General features: G+C 39.9%; 2 protein-coding genes across 2 annotated transcripts; both read left to right on the forward strand.

Moving 5' to 3' along the window:
* Positions 1-11,589: 11,589 nt before the first annotated feature.
* Positions 11,590-15,945, forward strand: LOC131948745 (mucin-2-like). The gene is made up of 3 exons (XM_059310426.1): positions 11,590-12,109; positions 14,425-15,090; positions 15,188-15,945. Exons 1-3 carry the CDS (start codon positions 11,590-11,592, stop codon positions 15,943-15,945), a joined length of 1,944 nt encoding a protein of 647 aa, XP_059166409.1.
* A 1,291-nt stretch (positions 15,946-17,236) lies between these two features.
* Positions 17,237-26,699, forward strand: LOC131948746 (putative uncharacterized protein DDB_G0290521). Its single transcript, XM_059310427.1, has 2 exons — positions 17,237-17,246; positions 25,981-26,699. The coding sequence occupies exons 1-2, from the start codon at positions 17,237-17,239 to the stop codon at positions 26,697-26,699; spliced, it is 729 nt and encodes a 242-aa protein (XP_059166410.1).
* The last annotated feature ends 77 nt before the right edge of the window (positions 26,700-26,776 follow it).

The following is a 26,776-nucleotide window of genomic DNA, read 5'->3' on the forward strand; positions in this document are numbered from 1 at the left end:
TGGGTGAGTGAGTGGGTGGGTGAGTGGGTGGGTGGATAAGTGGGTGGGTGAGTGAGTGGGTGAGTGGGTGAGTGGGTGAGTGGGTGAGTGGGTGAGTGAGTGAGTGAGTGAGTGAGTGGGTGAGTGGGGGTGGGTGGGTGGGAGGGTGGGTGAGTGAGTGGGTGGGTAGGTGAGTGGGTGGGTGGGTGGGTGGGTGGGTGGGTGGGTGGGTGGGTGGGTGGGTTGGTGGGAGAGTGTGTGGGTGAGTGGGTGGGTGGGTGGGTGGGTGGGTGGGTGGGTGGGTGGGTGGGTTGGTGGGTGAGTGGGTGGGTCGGTGGGTGAGTGGGTGAGTGGGTGAGTGGGTTGGTGAGGGAGAGTGTGTGGGTGAGTGGGTGGGTGGGTGGGTGGGTGGGTGGGTTGGTGGGTGAGTGGGTGAGTGGGTGAGTGGGTGAGTGAGTGGGTTGAGTGGGTGGGTCGGTGGGTGAGTGAGTGGGTGGGTGAGTGGGTGGGTGGGTGAGTGAGTGGGTGGGTGGATAAGTGGGTGGGTGAGTGAGTGGGTGGGTGGATAAGTGGGTGGGTGAGTGGGTTGGTGGGTGGGTGGGTGGGTGAGTGGGTGGGTGGGTGAGTGGCCGGGTGGGTGGGTGAGTGGGTGAGTGAGTGGGTGGGTGGGTGGGTGAGTGGGTGGGTGGGTGAGTTTGGGTGGGTGGGTGAGTGAGTGGGTGGGTGGGTGGGTGGATGGGGTAAGTGGATGAGTGGGTGGGTGGGTGGGTGAGTGGGTGGGTAAGTGGGTAAGTGGGTAAGTGGGTGGGTTCGCTTGGTGCGCAATTCTTTTTTCTACTAGATTCTAATCTATTTTTAAAAGTTTAAGTACTTACTAAAGAATGACATTGTATAATAAACCGGGAGTGATCTCCCCTAAACTTTCTCGAATATTCTTATATAAAACAACAGGGGAACTCGGGATATAGTTATGATTTTTAATCCATTTTAAATACTTAAACTTTTTAAAATAGAATGGAATCTCATAAATAAACCGGGAGTGATCTCCCCTTAACTTTCTCGGATATTCTAATATAAAACTACGAGGGATGGCAACTCAGGACATAGACAATATTTGTAATCCATTTTTAATTACTTAAACTTTTTATAATAGAATGGAATCTCGTAAAAAAAAAAGAATTGCACACTAAGTGAACGCCTAATAAAATGTGCATAATAGTGCGGGATATAATTAGTACTTTATAAATTTACGTGCGTTTTTTTTGAGAAATCGGAACAGCGTAAATTAGTACTTCCGGTCAACGGAAATTACTCAAAATATGACAGAAGGTAGAGAATTAGATGTTTTACTTACATGTGAAATTTCATTTATCTGTCATAAATAGTACTCAAGTTAAAGGCTTTTGAAAAATTGAAAGTAGAAAAAGTACCACTTCCGGTTATCGGAAATCGCTCAAAAGTCGATAAGGATCTACGATTTTGATAAAATACTTATATATGAAATTTCATCAACCTAGCTGTAACGGTACTCAAGTTATCGTGTTTACACCCAGACACACAGACACACAGACATACGGACAGAATTGCAAAGTCCAGTTTTTACGACTCGATAACGCATAAAACGCCAAAACGTTTATATATTTGTATTTATAATTTTTGCCTGATTAAAATAAGTCCTCTATACTCCGGATGTGATGAAGGACTGAGGTGTAAAACGGTGAAAACTGTCAAAATTTCAAGTTATTTTTGTGCACGATTACAGGACTTTCTCTATACTTCCTATATACGAGAAAGTAAAAAGGAAGTGTATTTAAAATTAATAACATAAATACAAAAAAAAAAACATAAAAATAAACATAACACGAGACACCATTACTTATACAAAGCTTTCATTCATGTTTTATATTGTTTTGGCCGACAAGAGGTTAGGAGGTCTTAGAGCATAGATAAAATAAAACAGATTTTCAAAACAGTGAGCGAGCGAGCGAGTGAGTTTTCAAAAAACACTGCCTGTTACCGTAAATAGCTCATCCTACATAAAGGATCTAAAAGTTTGTAAAACCTTTTGGAACAACGACAAGACTGTCAATTGTTTAATTCGTTGTTGTTGTTATTGTTGTTTTTTTTTTTTTCAAATATATTCAGTTGTGTTTGGATTTGATAAATAATTTTAATAATTTTTTTAAGTAAATAAAACTTATTACTACAAATTTAGGGGTACGTGGCTCAGTCAGGTTTTGTCACGGTTGATGTAACATGTCTTTCTAACACACTTTGCTTAGGAAGATTTGTCATGGTTGACTGAGACTATCTAACACACTATGCTGTAGAGTCGATCCTGTTTACACATTTACACAGTTGCTACCCTGATCACTCTACTTCATTAATAAATTAATGTCCTTTTGTTAAACCTCGCCCATCAGGAATCAAGTCGGATCAAGCGTGCCATGCCATGGTTGGGAAAAACTACAAGTGGGACTACTACCCAGAATTAAACTTGTTACTGCTGTAATTAACTTATACACACACATTTGTTTCTATGTCATCAATAGTTTTGCTGCATTTTTGCTTGCAAGAGACGGACAACCAAAACAAATAGTTAATTATTGAACCCACCCCCCCCCCCACCCCCCAAAAAAAAAAACTGTTTCTGTTTTTGAAAGAAGTGTTCGACATTTTTCCACAATTGTTGTTGTTTTAGATCAATTTCATAACAAAGTTTTTAAAACACTTTTAATTTATCATTAAAATTGGTACGTGTTAGTGATGCGGAAATTGTAATTAACAAATGCCGGTAGAGACTATCTCGACCTAGATTAAAGCTCTCAAGTTGACTCCAGTGATGTTTCAAGTGTTGTTTCTAGTGTTGTTTCTAGTGTTGTTTCTAGTGTTGTTTCTAGTGTTGTTTCTAGTGTTGTTTCTAGTGTTGTTTCCTCCCCAACACAATTTCAAATATTTGTCCACTTTCTACAACTAAAACAGTCTATATCAAATCATGTGCATCTTCTAAGAACATACATATCAACTTTCTGCTAGTGAGGGGGGATCAGAGAGACACAAAATGGGATTTTGTGTGGCAGTTAACCTTTGTCTAGTGAGGGCAGCTAACCTATGTCTAGTGAGGGCAGCTAACCTATGTCTAGAGAGGGCAGGTTAGAGAGGGCAGCTAACCTATGTCTAGAGAGGGCAGGTTAGAGAGGGCATCTAACCTATGTCTGAGGGCAGCTAACCTATGTCTAGAGAGGGCAGCTAACCTATGTCTAGTGAGGGCAGGTTAGAGAGGGCATCTAACCTATGTCTGAGGGCAGCTAACCTATGTCTAGAGAGGGCAGCTAACCTATGTGTGAGGGCAGGTTAGAGAGGGCAGCTAACCTATGTGTGAGGGCATCTAACCTATGTCTGAGGGCAGCTAACCTATGTCTGAGGGCAGCTAACCTATGTCTAGAGAGGGCAGCTAACCTATGTGTGAGGGCAGGTTAGAGAGGGCAGCTAACCTATGTCTGAGGGCAGGTTAGAGAGGGCAGCTAACCTATGTGTGAGGGCAGGTTAGAGAGGGCAGCTAACCTATGTGTGAGGGCAGGTTAGAGAGGGCAGCTAACCTATGTGTGAGGGCAGGTTAGAGAGGGCAGCTAACCTATGTGTGAGGGCATCTAACCTTTGTCTGAGGGCAGCTAACCTATGTCTAGAGAGGGCAGCTAACCTATGTGTGAGGGCAGGTTAGAGAGGGCAGCTAACCTATGTGTGAGGGCAGGCTAGAGAGGGCAGTTAACCTATGTGTGAGGGCAGGCTAGAGAGGGCAGTTAACCTATGTCGCTAGGAATCTAGGCCTGATGAGACAAAACGTTACATGGAGACTGCCGCCTAAGACTATGATACACTTGTGAAAATCTGTTACTAACGTCAACAGACGTAATCACGTGATGAGTCTATATTATTTTAGACACTGAAGAAAAATATATCATAGGGAGTTCATTGATAGGTGCATGTTTTATAACATAATATAAGACTTGTGTTTAATGTTCATCATTGAAAGCGCAGGTTTTAATTTTTAGTCTTTCCACAATAAAGCTTTAGTAAGGTTACACCTGACTAAATATGTTTTTTTACATTTCAGTGCATTGCTTCAATTGTGGGTTGTTTTTTTGTTTTTTTGTGGGATTTTTTTTTGTTGTGATTTCTGAATATAGATTAAATATTTTTTCCATGAATTTTTTTATTGTTTGTGTGAGATATATTAAGAATTATACATCATGTGGTGCTTTAATTACAGTGAATTGTCCAATCTAGAATAAAAATAAAATTAATACATAGAAGGGAGAATATTCATTGTGCCACAGGAAATGTTTTGAAATACCACGGTTAATTCCCTTTGACCGTTAAATCTCTTCTACACAACAGGCAATAGACAACCCCCCCCCCCCCCCCCCCCCCCCCAAAAAATCTAAAGTTACACAACACAGTTTTTGGTTGATTAAAAAGAACGGCACTTGATCCGAGGTTTCGCTACTATCGCTACTGTAACACTAACCTTGACTCTAACCGTGACTGGAGAAAACAATACCATGCTGTTGTCCTACCGGTGTTTTTGTTATAGTAAGTTATACCAATCTTCTTTCCTTATCAAGGCTACAGCATCCACCTCACTTTCCACACGAACCCACCCACACCAAATTACACATAAATATATATACTATATAGTTTATATATATATATATATATATATATATATATATATATATATATATATATATATATATATATATATATATATATATATTGCTGTCGCTCGGCTCCTTTATTTGGTAAGTGGAAAAATTAGCACAGAAAAAGGTCAGTTTCTAATCGGTAAAAAATTAAATATAAAGAAAAATTTCAAAAAAAATATTTTGATTCACTTGTTGAGACTTTTCGGTGTTTATTAATATTAATGTGGGTGGTGTTTTTAGTAAAATGTCTATAAACTTTAAAACATTATGGTTCATGACACAAATCCGACTTTGATTTCTTAATACGTAAAAATACTAATTGCAACATCAGCCTCCCATTTTGTTGACATATTACGGAATTACTAACTTCATATGTCAGACTAATTTTTTTAAGTGATCTAAAATTTACCATACGAATACAATCGATAAATGTTTGTCTAAAATAAATGTATAAACAAATTCCATGCAAACACACATTTGTGACTTTTTTCCTGTGACTTTTCCCCCTACAATCCTTTATTTTCCTGTGAAATCTTCAAGCTGAGCTTTGTATCAGTGTTGCGAATCTTTATCGGTCAGGAAATATTTTTTTAAATAAAATACTAACCCCCCCCCCCCCCCCCCCCACCACCACCCGAGTAGTAAAAAAACATTTTCTTCACCTTGACCTCTTGACCCAATTATTACATAACATCGGCGCGAAAAACCGCAAGCACAAGTTGATACTTTTCCCTCTACACAAAACACACACAAAAAAAAACCCACAAAACATCCGAGTCTCGCAGCCGTTAGGGGTAGCCACTGTTTGCTGCAGACGTGAGCATCTATCTGCCACCCCGCACCCCCTCAGTGCCGGGAAAAGCGAAAATTTGTAGGTCAATTTTTAACTTGGTTGCTTCACTAGGCTTCAGGTTAAAAACATCAAGTCGACGGTTACACGTTTTTTTATGACTGTGGGAAAGTTGGGCAGGGGTGAGCAAGTAAACATTTCTTGACTTTAATCATAAAGTTGTACAACACATTTCTTGACTTTAAACATAAAGTTGTACAACACATTTCTTGACTTTAAACATAAAGTTGTACAAAACATTTCTTGACTTTAATCATAAAGTTGTACAAAACATTTCTTGACTTTAATCATAAAGTTGTACAAAACATTTCTTGACTTTAATCATAAAGTTGTACAAAACATTTCTTGACTTTAAACATAAAGTTGTACAAAACATTTCTTGACTTTAAACATAAAGTTGTACAACACATTTCTTGACTTTAAACATAAAGTTGTACAACACATTTCTTGACTTTAAACATAAAGTTGTACAAAACATTTCTTGACTTTAAACATTAAGTTGTACAAAACATTTCTTGACTTTAATCATAAAGTTGTACAAAACATTTCTTGACTTTAATCATAAAGTTGTACAAAACATTTCTTGACTTTAAACATAAAGTTGTACAAAACATTTCTTGACTTTAAACATAAAGTTCTACAAAACATTTCTTGACTTTAATCATAAAGTTGTACAACACATTTCTTGACTACAAAACATTTCTTGACTTTAAACAGAAAGCTTTACAAAACATTTCTTGACTTTAAACATAAAGTTCTTCAAAACATTTCTTGACTTTAAACATAAAGTTATACAAAACATTTCTTGACTTTAAACATAAAGTTATACAAAACATTTCTTGACTTTAAACATAAAGTTGTACAAAACATTTCTTGACTTTAAACATAAAGTTGTACAAAACATTTCTTGACTTTAAACATAAAGTTGTACAAAACATTTCTTGACTTTAATCATAAAGTTGTACAACACATTTCTTGACTTTAAACATAAAGTTGTACAACACATTTCTTGACTTTAAACATAAAGTTGTACAAAACATTTCTTGACTTTAAACATTAAGTTGTACAAAACATTTCTTGACTTTAATCATAAAGTTGTACAAAACATTTCTTGACTTTAATCATAAAGTTGTACAAAACATTTCTTGACTTTAAACATAAAGTTGTACAAAACATTTCTTGACTTTAAACATAAAGTTCTACAAAACATTTCTTGACTTTAATCATAAAGTTGTACAACACATTTCTTGACTACAAAACATTTCTTGACTTTAAACAGAAAGCTTTACAAAACATTTCTTGACTTTAAACATAAAGTTCTTCAAAACATTTCTTGACTTTAAACATAAAGTTATACAAAACATTTCTTGACTTTAAACATAAAGTTATACAAAACATTTCTTGACTTTAAACATAAAGTTGTACAAAACATTTCTTGACTTTAAACATAAAGTTGTACAACACATTTCTTGACTTTAGACAGAAAGTTCTTCAAAACATTTCTTGACTTTAAACATAAAGTTGTACAAAACATTTCTTGACTTTAAACATAAAGTTCTACAAAACATTACTTGGCTTGAAACATAAAGTTGTACAAAACATTTCTTGACTTTAAACATAAAGTTGTACAACACATTTCTTGACTTTAGACAGAAAGTTCTTCAAAACATTTCTTGACTTTAAACATAAAGTTGTACAAAACATTTCTTGACTTTAAACATAAAGTTGTTCAAAACATTTCTTGACTTTAAACATAAAGTTGTACAAAACATTTCTTGACTTTAAACATAAAGTTGTACAAAACATTTCTTGACTTTAAACATAAAGTTGTACAACACATTTCTTGACTTTAGACAGAAAGTTCTTCAAAACATTTCTTGACTTTAAACATAAAGTTGTACAAAACATTTCTTGACTTTAAACAGAAAGTTCTACAAAACATTACTTGACTTTAAACATAAAGTTGTTCAAAACATTTCTTGACTTTAAACATAAAGTTATACAAAACATTTCTTGACTTTAAACATAAAGTTGTACAAAATATTTCTTGACTTTAAACATAAAGTTGTACAATACATTTGTTGGCTTTAAACATAAAGTTCTACAAAATATTTCTTGGCTTGAAACATAAAGTTGTACAAAACATTTCTTGACTTTAAACAGAAAGTTCTACAAAACATTTCTTGACTTTAAACAGAAAGTTCTACAAAAAATTTCTTGACTTTAAACAGAAAGTTCTATAAAATAAATGCTAGACTTTAAAAACATTGACATTGATTCATTTTCTACTTCAGCTTAGAGCAAAATAATTTTATTCAAGATAGACATAAAATATGTTTTACAATTGACTGTATTTACAGAGACTTTTTAAACCAAAGCTCTACACACATGGTACAATGAACTGTATTTACACGGACTTTTTAAACCAAAGCCCTACACACAGGGTACAAAGTGTGAATGGCACCACAGAAAACTTGGAAGGGATATCAACAAGCCCAGGAGATAACAGCAGGGGTGTGGGACTGTGGGGGTGGAACAATCTGGAAAATCCGATCAACACAAACTGTGAGCATGTGTTTAGTGCGGGCAGTTCACCTTGAAGCGATTACTTTCCATCTTACCAATTAGTATCTGCCTGATGTCAAATTAGATATTTAGACCGTTATCAAATTGGTAAACTATTAATTACTTCTCTTACTTGGTAGAATTAAATTCCAAGTCTGTCTCTCCAAGTTTGTCTCTCCAAGTCTGTCTCTCCAAATGTGTCCATCTAAATTTATCTAAGTTTGTCTATCTAAGTTTGTCTATCTAAGTTTGTCTATCTAAGTTTGTCTAAGTTTGTCTATCTAAGTTTGTCTATCTAAGTTTGTCTAAGTTTGTCTATCTAAGTTTGTCTATCTAAGTTTGTCTATCTACGTTTGTCTATCTAAGTTTGTCTATCTAAGTTTGTCTATCTAAGTTTGTCTATCTAAGTTTGTCTAAATTTGTCTATCTAAGTTTGTCTATCTAAGTTTGTCTATCTAAGTTTGTCTATCTAAGTTTGTCTATCTAAATTTATCTATCTAAGTTTGTCTATCTAAATTTGTCTTAGTTTGCCTATCTTGTCTAAGTTTGTCTATCTAAGTTTGTCTATCTAAGTTTGTCTATCTAAGTTTGTCTATCTAAGTTTGTCTATCTAAGTTTGTCTATCTAAGTTTGTCTATCTAAGTTTGTCTATCTAAGTTTGTCTATCTAAGTTTGTCTATCTAAGTTTGTCTATCTAAGTTTGTCTATCTAAGTTTGTCTATCTAAGTTTGTCTATCTAAGTTTGTCTATCTAAGTTTGTCTATCTAAGTTTGTCTATCTAAATTTGTCTTAGTTTGCCTATCTTGTCTAAGTTTGTCTATCTAAGTTTGTATATCTAAGTTTGTCTATCTAAGTTTGTCTATCTAAGTTTGTCTATCTAAGTTTGTCTATCTAAGTTTGTCTAAGTTTGTCTATCTAAGTTTGTCTATCTAAGTTTGTCTATCTAAGTTTGTCTATCTAAGTTTGTCTATCTAAGTTTGTCTATCTAAGTTTGTCTATCTAAGTTTGTCTATCTAAGTTTGTCTATCTAAGTTTGTCTATCTAAGTTTGTCTATCTAAGTTTGTCTATCTAAGTTTGTCTATCTAAGTTTGTCTATCTAAGTTTGTCTATCTAAGTTTGTCTATCTAAGTTTGTCTATCTAAGTTTGTCTATCTAAGTTTGTCTATCTAAGTTTGTCTATCTAAGTTTGTCTATCTAAGTTTGTCTATCTAAGTTTGTCTATCTAAGTTTGTCTATCTAAGTTTGTCTATCTAAGTTTGTCTATCTAAGTTTGTCTATCTAAGTTTGTCTATCTAAGTTTGTCTATCTAAATTTGTCTTAGTTTGCCTATCTTGTCTAAGTTTGTCTATCTAAGTTTGTATATCTAAGTTTGTCTATCTAAGTTTGTCTATCTAAGTTTGTCTATCTAAGTTTGTCTATCTAAGTTTGTCTAAGTTTGTCTATCTAAGTTTGTCTATCTAAGTTTGTCTATCTAAGTTTGTCTATCTAAGTTTGTCTATCTAAGTTTGTCTATCTAAGTTTGTCTATCTAAGTTTGTCTATCTAAGTTTGTCTATCTAAGTTTGTCTATCTAAGTTTGTCTATCTAAGTTTGTCTATCTAAGTTTGTCTATCTAAGTTTGTCTATCTAAGTTTGTCTATCTAAGTTTGTCTATCTAAGTTTGTCTATCTAAGTTTGTCTATCTAAGTTTGTCTATCTAAGTTTGTCTATCTAAGTTTGTCTATCTAAGTTTGTCTATCTAAGTTTGTCTATCTAAGTTTGTCTATCTAAGTTTGTCTATCTAAGTTTGTCTATCTAAGTTTGTCTATCTAAGTTTGTCTATCTAAGTTTGTCTATCTAAGTTTGTCTATCTAAGTTTGTCTATCTAAGTTTGTCTATCTAAGTTTGTCTATCTAAGTTTGTCTAAGTTTGTCTATCTAAGTTTGTCTATCTAAGTTTGTCTATCTAAGTTTGTCTATCTAAGTTTGTCTAAGTTTGTCTATCTAAGTTTGTCTATCTAAGTTTGTCTATCTAAGTTTGTCTATCTAAGTTTGTCTATCTAAGTTTGTCTATCTAAGTTTGTCTATCTAAGTTTGTCTATCTAAGTTTGTCTATCTAAGTTTGTCTATCTAAGTTTGTCTATCTAAGTTTGTCTATCTAAGTTTGTCTATCTAAGTTTGTCTATCTAAGTTTGTCTATCTAAGTTTGTCTATCTAAGTTTGTCTATCTAAGTTTGTCTATCTAAGTTTGTCTATCTAAGTTTGTCTATCTAAGTTTGTCTATCTAAGTTTGTCTATCTAAGTTTGTCTATCTAAGTTTGTCTATCTAAGTTTGTCTATCTAAGTTTGTCTATCTAAGTTTGTCTATCTAAGTTTGTCTATCTAAGTTTGTCTATCTAAGTTTGTCTATCTAAGTTTGTCTATCTAAGTTTGTCTATCTAAGTTTGTCTATCTAAGTTTGTCTATCTAAATTTGTCTTAGTTTGCCTATCTTGTCTAAGTTTGTCTATCTAAGTTTGTATATCTAAGTTTGTCTATCTAAGTTTGTCTATCTAAGTTTGTCTATCTAAGTTTGTCTATCTAAGTTTGTCTAAGTTTGTCTATCTAAGTTTGTCTATCTAAGTTTGTCTATCTAAGTTTGTCTATCTAAGTTTGTCTATCTAAGTTTGTCTATCTAAGTTTGTCTATCTAAGTTTGTCTATCTAAGTTTGTCTATCTAAGTTTGTCTATCTAAGTTTGTCTATCTAAGTTTGTCTATCTAAGTTTGTCTATCTAAGTTTGTCTATCTAAGTTTGTCTATCTAAGTTTGTCTATCTAAGTTTGTCTATCTAAGTTTGTCTATCTAAGTTTGTCTATCTAAGTTTGTCTATCTAAGTTTGTCTATCTAAGTTTGTCTATCTAAGTTTGTCTATCTAAGTTTGTCTATCTAAGTTTGTCTATCTAAGTTTGTCTATCTAAGTTTGTCTATCTAAGTTTGTCTATCTAAGTTTGTCTATCTAAGTTTGTCTATCTAAGTTTGTCTATCTAAGTTTGTCTATCTAAGTTTGTCTATCTAAGTTTGTCTATCTAAGTTTGTCTATCTAAGTTTGTCTATCTAAGTTTGTCTATCTAAGTTTGTCTATCTAAGTTTGTCTATCTAAGTTTGTCTATCTAAGTTTGTCTATCTAAGTTTGTCTATCTAAGTTTGTCTATCTAAGTTTGTCTATCTAAGTTTGTCTATCTAAGTTTGTCTAAGTTTGTCTATCTAAGTTTGTCTATCTAAGTTTGTCTATCTAAGTTTGTCTATCTAAGTTTGTCTAAGTTTGTCTATCTAAGTTTGTCTATCTAAGTTTGTCTATCTAAGTTTGTCTATCTAAGTTTGTCTATCTAAGTTTGTCTATCTAAGTTTGTCTATCTAAGTTTGTCTATCTAAGTTTGTCTATCTAAGTTTGTCTATCTAAGTTTGTCTATCTAAGTTTGTCTATCTAAGTTTGTCTATCTAAGTTTGTCTATCCAGCCGCTACAGTGTTTACATGTACGGCTACAAACAGGCTAGAAACCCTGTCACAGAAACCCTGTCACAGAAACCCTGTCACAGAAACCCTGTCACAGAAACCCTGTCACAGAAACCCTGTCACAGAAACCCTGTCACAGAAACCCTGTCACAGAAACCCTGTCACAGAAACCCTGTCACAGAAACCCTGTCACAGAAACCCTGTCACAGAAACCCTGTCACAGAAACCCTGTCACAGAAACCCTGTCACAGAAACCCTGTCACAGAAACCCTGTCACAGAAACCCTGTCACAGAAACCCTGTCACAGAAACCCTGTCACAGAAACCCTGTCACAGAAACCCTGTCACAGAAACCCTGTCACAGAAACCCTGTCACAGAAACCCTGTCACAGAAACCCTGTCACAGAAACCCTGTCACAGAAACCCTGTCACAGAAACCCTGTCACAGAAACCCTGTCACAGAAACCCTGTCACAGAAACCCTGTCACAGAAACCCTGTCACAGAAACCTTGTCACAGAAACCCTGTCACAGAAACCCTGTAACAGACACTCTTGTCCAACCCCTTAATATTTCCCATGTGTTTGATGCGGGAAGTTCCTTGATTAGAAAGTAATTAATTACCCAATTTATCAGACGCAGTGACGCCAGTCAACCTAGTTCTTTCAGTTTTAGCCATCCCTAGACGTCACTAGCTGACAATTATTGACGTCCCTAGACCCAGACGTCACTAACTGACAATTATTGACGTCCCTAGACGTCACTAGCTGACAATTATTGACGTCCCAAGACGTCTAATACTAGCTGACAACTATTGACGTCCCTAGACGTCACTAGATGACAATTATTGACGCCCTCTAATCCACTCAGAAATGTCGGGTTTACGGTAAAAAAAAGTTGAGCAAACTAGTACAACCTGTAAATATTATGGCTATCAATTTTTTAGAATACTGTTATTAAAATATTTCAAGAAACTATAACTCACTATACATACTACAACTTTTTCTACAACTAAAAAACTTTATTTCTATTTATAGTTAGAGCTGACAAAAAAACTATCTTGGGTTCAATTTTCAAAGATGGTGTGTGTGTATGTGTGTGTGTGTCAATATTGACCAGTGTGGGTAGGTCAACATTGACAAGTGTTGGGGGAGTCAACATTGACAAGTGTGGGGGAGTCAACATTGACAAGTGTGGGGGGAGTCAACATTGACAAGTGTGGGGGAGTCAACATTGACAAGTGTTGGGGGAGTCAACATTGACAAGTGTGGGGGAGTCAACATTGACAAGTGTGGGGGAGTCAACATTGACAAGTGTGGGGGAGTCAACATTGACAAGTGTTGGGGGAGTCAACATTGACAAGTGTGGGGGAGTCAACATTGACAAGTGTGGGGAGTCAACATTGACAAGTGTTGGGGGAGTCAACATTGACAAGTGTGGGGGAGTCAACATTGACAAGTGTGGGGAGTCAACATCGACAAGTTAGGGGAGTCAACATTGACAAGTGTGGGGGAGTCAACATTGACAAGTGTTGGGGGAGTCAACATTGACAAGTGTAGGGGAGTCAACATTGACAAGTGTGGGGGAGTCAACATTGACAAGTGTTGGGGGAGTCAACATCGACAAGTGTGGGGGAGTCAACATTGACAAGTGTGGGGGAGTCAACATTGACAAGTGTTGGGGGAGTCAACATTGACAAGTGTGGGGGAGTCAACATTGACAAGTGTGGGGGAGTCAACATTGACAAGTGTGGGGGAGTCAACATTGACAAGTGTGGGGAGTCAACATTGACAAGTGTGAGGGAGTCAACATTGACAAGTGTGGGGAGTCAACATTGACAAGTGTGGGGGGTCAACATGGACCACATATTGTATCCTACCTCACACATACATTGCCCGCTTGAAGCTAACACATTCACCTTAAAGCCAAATGTCAAGATGACGTGAATCCAACTCATCTCCTCTAATCTGAAAGCGATTTAAAACAATCTTCCTTGTGTACTTTCAAGCTGACTGGAGTTGCCTTCAAGACATGAACTCGAACATTGCAACCTTCCTTTCATAAAAACCAAACCTTGAGGTTTTCTAATTTAATCTTTTGACGGCCAATGAGGTGGAATTATTTATGAGAATACACAAAACAGCAGAAGGTATCTTCCAGCGCTGAGATTACCGCCTACTATTTTTAGCTCAAGCGCATTTTTTGGCGCGATTAAGAAAACAATTTTGAGATGAAACAGATATCATGGGGGGGGGGGGGGGGAAATTTCTTAGGTCTGTTTTAGATCAGATAAATGTGCATGGTGCATTGTGTGGTTATAGATAAATGTGTTGGGTGCATTGTGTGGTTATAGATAAATGTGTCGGAAGATAATTTCAGAAGATAAGTTTAAGATAGAGGTGCTTAAAGTTCAGGGCATTTGGTTCCTGTCGGTGTTTAAAGGTGACACGACCTGCTAATGAACCTCGCACATGGCGCCCAGAATGTAAAGTTTAGAAAGGCAGCGTTATGGCCAGTGTGTGTATGTGTGCGTGTGTGTGTGTACGTGTGTGTGTACGTGTTGGGGGGATGTAATGAGCGCTTGTTTGTCAACAGATTTTGTCTTGAACATTCTAGCTCAAGGTCATGCGCAGCACACCTGCACACCTGCACACCATCCATGTTTGATCTGTCACCTGGCACAGCCCCGCCAAATGTGGGGCAGCCCCACACCTGACCTGTGGGGGCTCCTCACACCCTCACACCTGACCTGTGGGGGCCGCGAACATGTTCCTGCTACGGGAAGCTAGCTGGTCAACTAGGTAGTGACGTGGACTTCACGTCAGCAAACTTGCCCGGGCCGAGTACACATCTTAGGTCATCAGGAAAACCACAGCATCACCATCAACAACATACACAGCATCACCATCAACAACATACACAGCATCGCTATCAACAACATCCACAGCATCGCCATCAACAACATACACAGCATCACCATCAACAACATCCACAGCATCGCCATCAAAAACATCCAGAGCATCGCTATCAACAACATCCACAGCATCGCCATCAACAACATCCAGAGCATCGCCATCAACAACATACACAGCATCGCTATCAACAACATCCACAGCATCACCATCAACAACATACACAGCATCACCATCAACAACATACACAGCATCACCATCAACAACATACACAGCATCGCTATCAACAACATCCACAGCATCACCATCAACAACATACACAGCATCGCTATCAACAACATCCACAGCATCGCCATCAACAACATACACAGCATCGCCATCAACAACATCCACAGCATCGCCATCAAAAACATCCAGAGCATCGCTATCAACAACATCCACAGCATCGCCATCAACAACATCCAGAGCATCGCCATCAACAACATACACAGCATCGCTATCAACAACATCCACAGCATCACCATCAACAACATACACAGCATCACCATCAACAACATACACAGCATCACCATCAACAACATACACAGCATCGCTATCAACAACATACACAGCATCACCATCAACAACATACACAACATCACTATCAACAACATACACAGCATCACCATCAACAACATACACAGCATCACTATCAACAACATCCACAGCATCGCCATCAACAACATCCACAGCATCACTATCAACAACATACACAGCATCGCTATCAACAACATCCACAGCATCGCCATCAACAACATCCACAGCATCGCCTTCAACAACATCCACAGCATCGCCATCAAAAACATCCACAGCATCACAATCAACAACATCCACAGCATCGCCATCAACAACATCCACAGCATCGCCATCAACAACATCCACAGCATCGCCATCAAAAACATCCACAGCATCGCCATCAACAACATACACAGCATCACCATCAACAACATCCACAGCATCGCCATCAACAACATCCACAGCATCGCCATCAACAACATCCACAGCATCGCCATCAACAACATCCACAGCATCGCCATCAACAACATCCACAGCATCATCAACACCATCAACAACATCCACAGCATCGCCATCAACAACATCCACAGCATCATCAACACCATCAGCAACATCCACAGCATCGCCATCAACAACATCCACAGCATCGCCTTCAACAACATCCACAGCATCGCCATCAACAACATCCACAGCATCGCCATCAACAACATCCACAGCATCATCAACACCATCAACAACATCCACAGCATCGCCATCAACAACATCCACAGCATCATCAACACCATCAGCAACATCCACAGCATCGCCATCAACAACATCCACAGCATCGCCATCAACAACATCCACATCATCATCAACACCATCAGCAACATCCACAACATCGCCATCAATCTTAACGATGAACATTTAGCGACGTGAAATATCGAAACAACCCCCTCAGTCACAACAAAAGTATAAAAAAAAAATTTTAAATATTTTAAAATTATAAAAAAGAAAAGCCGCACTCTCCCAAAGATTTCCATTTTTACCTCCTTTTTTTAAACAATCATTTTTTTTAAGCTTAAAGTCGTTATTTGGCCGTTAAACTTTACAGCGCATTCATTTCAAACCTATAAACAATATTTTCATATTCGAATAAAAAAACTTCTGCAGTGAAAAACTTACTTTCACAACCAAATTTTTTGTTCGCTTAAAAATGAGCGGGAGAAGAAACGAAATAACTGTTCGGCGCTCTTTCAACTACAAAAAAATTAAAACATCAAAAAGGTTTATTTATGTTTTAAAAATACATTAAAAACTGAAACACAGTTTCGTAAGACAGTGCATCCCCCCCCCCCCCCCCCCCCCCACACTGAATCTACAAATTATCCCGATGATGTATTGTTGCTTATGCCAGTCTAGCAGTCTGTCAGTCGACTTGATGGATGTCTACTGACTTTGTCCTTACCTTGGAGCAAGTGGTTTCATGATATTTCTCCTGCAACTATTTTTAACTCGGTTAACTCTCACCACGGGAGGGGCCGGGGAGGGAGGATGTGCAGAAAGAGCGCTGGGGTTAACTATATAAACATGACCCCAGAAGCCCCCGAAAAGAGGTGGAAAGGACGACGCTGAGTCGTGTTTATATGTGAAGAAAGTAGTCCCGACGACGTCACGAGTTAAAAATATCTGACCTAGATATAGTAGGTTGTTCCCTACTTCTTTCCCCCCCCCCCCCCCCCTCCCACTTTGTACAGCCCATCTGAAGCCTATACGGAGTAACAAGTTTGCTTAGCTCAATGATTAATTAGGCTCAAGTTTTGAAGCATTTATTTTGAAACAATCGTGATGTGCTTATCCCTAATTAGCTCCAGCTATTTTGTTGCTATCCAGCTGTTTGCCGGCATATTTACGTCGTTTGCTTGGAACACGTAGGCTAGTTTCCTTTTCAATTCTTTTTTTACACAACATAATTCTTTAAATTCCACTTAAAAAGTTGTCTCCATTTTTTTTCGTCTCATCTATTTATTAACCAAACACACAAACACAACACACGACCACACACAGTAGGCCTATAGCCTATTTAGTTATATTGAACACAAACTCAATCGAAAACGTGCATTGAGTAAATTTTCTCAAAGTAATTTAGCAAAACGGATTAGGCTAGGCCCCTCTCTTAGTTTGGGTCATGGTCAAGGGCCTTTTGTTTTTTTTATCTATCCATGGTCCAGGGTCAGTTATAAGATGTAAGGACAGCAACGAACGGAGTCAGTTATAAGATGTAAGGACAGCAACGAACGGAGTCAGTAATAAGATGTAAGGACAGCAACGAACGGAGTCAGTTATAAGATGTAAAGACAGCAACGAACCGAGTCAGTTATAAGATGTAAGGACAGCAACGAACGGAGTCAGTTATAAGATGTAAAGACAGCAACGAACCGAGTCAGTTATAAGATGTAAGGACAGCAACGAACCGAGTCAGTTATAAGATGTAAGGACAGCAACGAACCGAGTCAGTTATAAGATGTAAGGACAGCAACGAACGGAGTCAGTTATAAGATGTAAGGACAGCAACGAACGGAGTCAGTTATAAGATGTAAGGACAGCAACGAACGGAGTCAGTTATAAGATGTAAAGACAGCAACGAACCGAGTCAGTTATAAGATGTAAGGACAGCAACGAACCGAGTCAGTTATAAGATGTAAGGACAGCAACGAACCGAGTCAGTTATAAGATGTAAGGACAGCAAAGAACCGAGTCAGTTATAAGATGTAAGGACAGCAACGAACCGAGGCAGTTATAAGATGTAAGGACAGCAACAAGTCAGTTATCAGCTAAGTGACATATCCAGCCGTGCTAATATCACATGCCGTGGTTGATTCGATGCCGGTCACCTTCTCTGGAAGACTCTCAGACTGGCTAACTATGAGAACTATGAGGCAACACGATCGTACATAGATCTGGTCTTTGTTGTAAATTTACAACCTTCTAAGCTCCGCTAAACGCACTGCTTTTTGTCCATTATTCCCTAACAACGTCGGCTTTTTTTGTTGGCGTAAGACACCACCCCCCCCCCCAACTGCCCCACCCACCTAGCCGCAGTTACCCCTCCCCTACCCGTGGAGAAATCTGCCTTACATCTGTAGGAGACGGGGGCTGGGTCACAGAGACCCCGACTATCTAGACCTTGGTGCTTGAAAGACTGGCGAAATGGCCGCCAACACTCACAATATGTTAAACACGTCATGTATGCAGTCTGCTTCTTCTATCTATTAAGATAATTTAGAAAATATGTACTTTTATCTACATCTATTTATAAAACACCGTGTCGAGATATAATTGATCCTTGAGGTAAAGTTTTTTTATCCAGCACAATGGCGTTCTTTCACTTCCCAACGTCTTGATACATTTTTTTTTCTTGAGTCCCATAACAACACAAGACAGCGCCTAATTTGGTCTATAATTAGATTAGCTCGTGAATTTTTTCTCCAGTAGGGGAAGCTGTCGTGTGGCCAAGAGAAAGAGAGATACAAGACACTAACGTCGGTACAAGACACTAACGTCGGTACAACAAGACACTAACGTCGGTACAACAAACAAGACACTAACGTCGGTACAACAAACAAGACACTAACGTCGGTACAACAAACAAGACACTAACGTCGGTACAAGACACTAACGTCGGTACAACAAGACACTAACGTCGGTACAAGACACTAACGTCGGTACAACAAACAAGACACTAACGTCGGTACAACAAGACACTAACGTCGGTACAACAAACAAGACACTAACGTCGGTACAACAAACAAGACACTAACGTCGGTACAACAAACAAGACACTAACGTCGGTACAAGACACTAACGTCGGTAAAACAAACAAGACACTAACGTCGGTACAACAAACAAGACACTAACGTCGGTACAACAAACAAGACACTAACGTCGGTACAACAAACAAGACACTAACGTCGGTACAACAAACAAGACACTAACGTCGGTACAACAAACAAGACACTAACGTCGGTACAACAAACAAGACACTAACGTCGGTACAACAAACAAGACACTAACGTCGGTACAACAAACAAGACACTAACGTCGGTACAACAAACAAGACACTAACGTCGGTACAACAAGACACTAACGTCGGTACAACAAACAAGACACTAACGTCGGTACAACAAGACACTAACGTCGGTACAACAAACAAGACACTAACGTCGGTACAACAAACAAGACACTAACGTCGGTACAACAAACAACACAGTAATCTCGGTACAACAAACAAGACACTAACGTCGGTACAACAAACAAGACACTAACGTCGGTACAACAAACAAGACACTAACGTCGGTACAACAAACAAGACACTAACGTCGGTACAACAAGACACTAACGTCGGTACAACAAACAAGACACTAACGTCGGTACAACAAACAAGACACTAACGTCGGTACAACAAACAACACAGTAATCTCGGTACAACAAACAAGACACTAACGTCGGTACAACAAACAAGACACTGACGTCGGTACAACAAACAAGACACTAACGTCGGTACAACAAACAAGACACTAACGTCGGTACAACAAGACACTAACGTCGGTACAACAAACAACACAGTAATCTCGGTACAACAAACAAGACACTGACGTCGGTACAACAAACAAGACACTAACGTCGGTACAAGAAACAAGACACTAACGTCGGTACAACAAACAAGACACTAACGTCGGTACAACAAGACACTTACGTCGGTACAACAAGACACTAACGTCGGTACAACAAACAAGACACTAACGTCGGTACAACAAACAAGACACTAACGTCGGTACAACAAACAAGACACTAACGTCGGTACAACAAACAAGACACTAACGTCGGTACAACAAGACACTAACGTCGGTACAACAAGACACTAACGTCGGTACAAGACACTAACGTCGGTACAACAAACAAGACACTAACGTCGGTACAAGACACTAACGTCGGTACAACAAACAAGACACTAACGTCGGTACAACAAACAAGACACTAACGTCGGTACAACAAACAAGACACTAACGTCGGTACAACAAACAAGACACTAACGTCGGTACAACAAACAAGACACTAACGTCGGTACAACAAACAAGACACTAACGTCGGTACAACAAACAAGACACTAACGTCGGTACAACAAACAAGACACTAACGTCGGTACAAGACACTAACGTCGGTACAACAAACAAGACACTAACGTCGGTACAACAAACAAGACACTAACGTCGGTACAACAAGACACTAACGTCGGTACAACAAACAAGACACTAACGTCGGTACAACAAACAAGACACTAACGTCGGTACAACAAACAAGACACTAACGTCGGTACAACAAACAAGACACTAACGTCGGTACAACAAACAAGACACTAACGTCGGTACAACAAACAAGACACTTACGTCGGTACAACAAACAAGACACTAACGTCGGTACAACAAACAAGACACTAACGTCGGTACAACAAGACACTAACGTCGGTACAACAAACAAGACACTAACGTCGGTACAACAAACAAGACACTAACGTCGGTACAACAAACAACACAGTAATCTCGGTACAACAAACAAGACACTAACGTCGGTACAACAAACAAGACACTAACGTCGGTACAACAAACAAGACACTAACGTCGGTACAACAAACAAGACACTAACGTCGGTACAACAAACAAGACACTAACGTCGGTACAACAAACAAGACACTTACGTCGGTACAACAAGACACTAACGTCGGTACAACAAGACACTAACGTCGGTACAACAAACAAGACACTAACGTCGGTACAACAAGACACTAACGTCGGTACAACAAACAAGACACTAACGTCGGTACAACAAACAAGACACTAACGTCGGTACAACAAGACACTAACGTCGGTACAACAAACAACACAGTAATCTCGGTACAACAAACAAGACACTAACGTCGGTACAAGACACTAACGTCGGTACAACAAACAAGACACTAACGTCGGTACAACAAACAAGACACTAACGTCGGTACAACAAACAAGACACTAACGTCGGTACAACAAACAAGACACTAACGTCGGTACAACAAGACACTAACGTCGGTACAACAAACAACACAGTAATCTCGGTACAACAAACAAGACACTAACGTCGGTACAACAAACAAGACACTAACGTCGGTACAACAAACAAGACACTAACGTCGGTACAACAAACAAGACACTAACGTCGGTACAACAAACAACACAGTAATCTCGGTACAACAAACAAGACACTAACGTCGGTACAACAAACAAGACACTAACGTCGGTACAACAAACAAGACACTAACGTCGGTACAACAAACAAGACACTAACGTCGGTTCAACAAACAAGACACCAACACGGGTACAACATAAGGAAGCCTCAACTTTAATCCTTGCCCAACTCGAATACAATCTTAACTTAATACCTGTTTTCATGTTGTGTGTGGGATATGTGTGTGAGAAATCTGTGTGAGAAACGTGTGTGAGAAATGTGTGTGAGAAATGTGTGTGAGTACTTTACACATCGCTCTTTGTGTGTAGAGCTGATGAAATGGTGGCTGAATTCAAGGGGAGCTCACTCTCAACCAAAACAACCGCAATATTTACTGTCACACAAAAACCTCACCAAAACAACCGCAATATTTACCGTCACATAAAAAACCTGACCAAAACAACCGCAATATTTACCGTCACACAAAAACCTAACCAAAACAACCGCAATATTTACCGTCACACAAAAACCTAACCAAAACAACCGCAATATTTACCGTCACACAAAAACCTAACCAAAACAACCGCAATATTTACTGTCACACAAAAACCTGGCCAAAACAACCGCAATATTTACTGTCACACAAAAACCTGACCAAAACAACCGCAATATTTACTGTCACACAAAAACCTAACCAAAACAACCGCAATATTTACTGTCACACAAAAACCTAACCAAAACAACCGCAATATTTACCGTCACATAAAAAAACTAACCAAAACAACCGCAATATTTACCGTCACATAAAAAAACTAACCAAAACAACCGCAATATTTACCGTCACATAAAAAACTAACCAAAACAACCGCAATATTTACCGTCACACAAAAACCTGACCAAAACAACCGCAATATTTACCGTCACATAAAAAACTAACCAAAACAACCGCAATATTTACCGTCACATAAAAAAACTAACAAAAACAACCGCAATATTTACCGTCACACAAAAACCTGACCAAAACAACCGCAATATTTACCGTCACATAAAAAAACTAACCAAAACAACCGCAATATTTACCGTCACACAAAAACCTAACCAAAACAACCGCAATATTTACCGTCACACAAAAACCTAACCAAAACAACCGCAATATTTACCGTCACACAAAAACCTAACCAAAACAACCGCAATATTTACTGTCACACAAAAATCTGACCAAAACAACCGCAATATTTATTGTCACACAAAAACCTGACCAAAACAACCGCAATATTTACTGTCACACAAAAACCTAACCAAAACAACCGCAATATTTACTGTCACACAAAAACCTAACCAAAACAACCGCAATATTTACCGTCACATAAAAATACTAACCAAAACAACCGCAATATTTACCGTCACATAAAAAAACTAACCAAAACAACCGCAATATTTACCGTCACATAAAAAAACTAACCAAAACAACCGCAATATTTACCGTCACACAAAAACCTGACCAAAACAACCGCAATATTTACCGTCACATAAAAAAACTAACCAAAACAACCGCAATATTTACCGTCACATAAAAAAACTAACAAAAACAACCGCTATATTTACCGTCACACAAAAACCTGACCAAAACAACCGCAATATTTACCGTCACATAAAAAAACTAACCAAAACAACCGCAATATTTACCGTCACATAAAAAACCTGACCAAAACAACCGCAATATTTACTGTCACACAAAAACCTGACCAAAACAACCGCAATATTTACTGTCACACAAAAACCTGACCAAAACAACCGCAATATTTACTGTCACACAAAAACCTGACCAAAACAACCGCAATATTTACTGTCACACAAAAACCTGACCAAAACAACCGCAATATTTACTGTCACACAAAAACCTGACCAAAACAACCGCAATATTTACTGTCACACAAAAACCTGACCAAAACAACCGCAATATTTACTGTCACACAAAAACCTCACCAAAACAACCGCAATATTTACTGTCATACAAAAACCTGGCCAAAACAACCGCAATATTTACTGTCACACAAAAACCTCACCAAAACAACCGCAATATTTACTGTCATACAAAAACCTGGCCAAAACAACCGCAATATTTACTGTCACACAAAAACCTGACCAAAACAACCGCAATATTTACTGTCACACAAAAACCTGACCAAAACAACCGCAATATTTACTGTCACACAAAAACCTGACCAAAACAACCGCAATATTTACCGTCACACAAAAACCTGACCAAAACAACCGCAATATTTACTGTCACACAAAAACCTGACCAAAACAACCGCAATATTTACTGTCACACATAAACCTGACCAAAACAACCGCAACCTCACACTAGGACTTGACTTCATACAACCCTCCCCCCCCCCCCCCCCCCCCATCTCTCAATGTTAGTCATCCACTGAGGGAATATTTCTCCACATCAATCGTCAATAATGAGCTCGAGTCTCGTGTAATTAAGCAGCCAATCACATACCTTGAGTTATCCATCTTCGGATTATGATATAAAGAGTTTACTAACCCTAACACTAACAGTTGAGAAGATACCCCCTCCCCCCACTCCCCCCGCTCTTTAACACCCCACTACCATCAGCTCCCCGAGGCGAGATTGCGTAATACTGGGGGTTTTGAGCTGGGGTTGTACAGTCAACCCTTGAGACTGTGTCAGGGTTGTGGGTGGGGGGAGGGGGGGGGGGGCGCTTCTAGCCTAAGAAAATATGTGACTGGGATAGGGTAGGTGAGTGACTGGGATGACTGGGATAGGGTAGGTGAGTGACTGGGATAGGGTAGGTGGGTGACTGGGATAGGGTAGGTGGGTGACTGGGGTGACTGGGATAGGGTAGGTGAGTGACTGGGATAGGGTAGGTGGGTGACTGGGGTGACTGGGATAGGGTAGGTGAGTGACTGGGATAGGGTAGGTGGGTGACTGGGCTAGGGTAGGTTGATGACTGGGGTGACTGGGATAGGGTAGGTGAGTGACTGGGGTGACTGGGATAGGGTAGGTGAGTGACTGGGATAGGGTAGGTGGGTGACTGGGATAGGGTAGGTGAGTGACTGGGATAGGGTAGGTGAGTGACTGGGATAGGGTAGGTGAGTGATTGGGATAGGGTAGGTGAGTGACTGGGATAGGGTAGGTGAGTGACTGTGATAGGGTAGGTGAGTGACTGGGATAGGGTAGGTGAGTGACTGGTATAGGGTAGGTGAGTGACTAGGATAGGGTAGGTGAGTGACTGGGATAGGGTAGGTGAGTGACTGGGATAGGGTAGGTGAGTGACTGGGATAGGGTAGGTGAGTGACTGGGATAGGGTAGGTGAGTGATTGGGATAGGGTAGGTGAGTGACTGGGATAGGGTAGATGAGTGACTGTGATAGGGTAGGTTAGTGACTGGGATAGGGTAGGTGAGTGACTGGGATAGGGTAGGTGAGTGACTGGGATAGGGTAGGTGAGTGACTGGGATAGGGTAGGTGAGTGACTGGGATAGGGTAGGTGAGTGACTGGGATAGGGTAGGTGAGTGATTGGGATAGGGTAGGTGAGTGACTGGGATAGGGTAGGTGAGTGACTGGGATAGGGTAGGTGAGTGACTGGGATAGGGTAGGTGAGTGACTGGGATAGGGTAGGTGAGTGACTGGGATAGGGTAGGTGAGTGACTGGGATAGGGTAGGTGAGTGACTGGGATAGGGTAGGTGAGTGACTGGGATAGGGTAGGTGAGTGACTGGGATAGGGTAGGTGAGTGACTGGAATAGGGTAGGTGAGTGACTGGGATAGGGTAGGTGAGTGACTGGGATAGGGTAGGTGAGTGACTGGGATAGGGTAGGTGTGTGACTGGGGTGACTGGGATAGGGTAGGTGAGTGACTGGGATAGGGTAGGTGAGTGACTGGGATGACTGGGATAGGGTAGGTGAGTGACTGGGATAGGGTAGGTGAGTGATTGATCGGATGCGTGAGGTCTTTGTGAGGTCATTGTGGGGTCAACGTGAGGTCAATAAAACAAAATTGTTTTCCCAGAGCCATTTAGCCGCTGTCAGCTCCCACCATCCCACCCCCCCCCCCCTCCTCCCCCTGGCGACAGCTGTAGTCTTAAACCTATGACGTCAATTCGCGTCCATACCCTAACCTCAATCAATACACCCATCCCACGTGACCCTGGACAAAAATAGTGGGCGTATTCGATTGGTGTATTCGATTCATTCAGTCAATACTCGCATCCCCAGTCAATGCGTTGTTTATGTTTATTTTCTCGCTGTAAAAACTGTAAGGCTGGCCATTACATTAGCTAGCTATTACACCAGCAGATGGTGCTAGCTTACACATTGCACAGACGTGATTTAAGATGGATTCGTTCTGGTGATTAAACAAGCACAACTTCAAAACGATTATAAGATAACACCGTAACCACCAACATAATACGCCCCCCCCCGGCCAAATAACACCCACACCACACAATATAATATGCCAATATACCCCTCTCCACCCTTCCCCCAAATAACACCCACACCACACTCAATATAATATGCCAATATACCCCTCCCCCCCCCCCTTCCCCCAAATAACACCCACACCACACTCAATATAATATGCCAATCTACCCCCCCCCCTTCACTGCTCACTGAATGAAACACTCTATGAACAATATTTTTTACACCTATCAATAAAATGATCCCTCGCCCACACAGACCCCTCGCCCACACAGAATCTCGCCCACAAAGAAACCACCGCCCACAAACTCACCCACACAGAACCCCTAGCCCACAAGAACTCATCGCCCACAAAGAAACAATCGGCCACACACTCGCCCACACAGAACCTCTCGCCCACACAGAACCCCTCGCCCACACTGAACCCCTCGCCCACACAGAACCTCTCGCCCACACAAAAACCCTCGCCCACACAGAACCTCTCGCCCACACAGAACCTCTCGCCCACACAAAACCCCTCGCCCACACAGAACCTCTCGCCCACACAGAACCTCTCGCCCACACAGAACCTCTCGCCCACACAAAACCCCTCGCCCACACAGAACCTCTCGCCCACACAGAACCTCTCGCCCACACAAAACCCCTCGCCCACACAGAACCTCTCGCCCACACAGAACCTCTCGCCCACACAGAACCTCTCGCCCACACAAAACCCCTCGCCCACACAGAACCTCTCGCCCACACAGAACCTCTCGCCCACACAAAACCCCTCGCCCACACAGAACCTCTCGCCCACACAGAACCTCTCGCCCACACAGAACCTCTCGCCCACACAAAACCCCTCGCCCACACAGAACCTCTCGCCCACACAGAACCTCTCGCCCACACAAAACCCCTCGCCCACACATAACCTCAGTATCATATCTGTAGACGTCCTCAGTGTCATATCTGTAGCTGTAGACGTCCACAGTGTCTAACAAAACACGTGTGGCTTTTATATTGTCTAGTGTTCTAGAATTTACTCTGGTGGTATTTTTTAAGTATCTAATGTTGT

This window comes from Physella acuta, unplaced genomic scaffold (assembly GCF_028476545.2).
Source record: "Physella acuta isolate Inbredline_101_S28 unplaced genomic scaffold, ASM2847654v3 ptg000658l, whole genome shotgun sequence".
Lineage (NCBI taxonomy): Eukaryota > Metazoa > Mollusca > Gastropoda > Physidae > Physella > Physella acuta.

Bases quoted from the DNA above. Each gene is read 5' to 3' on its own strand.
- LOC131948745 (XM_059310426.1), top strand. From the start codon at position 11,590: ATGTACGGCTACAAACAGGCTAGAAACCCTGTCACAGAAACCCTGTCA. The intron at 12,110-14,424 runs GTAACAGACACT...TACACATCTTAG, and splicing joins AACCCTGTCACAGAAACCCT to GTCATCAGGAAAACCACAGC. The intron at 15,091-15,187 runs GCATCACCATCA...CAACATCCACAG, and splicing joins CGCTATCAACAACATACACA to CATCGCCATCAACAACATCC.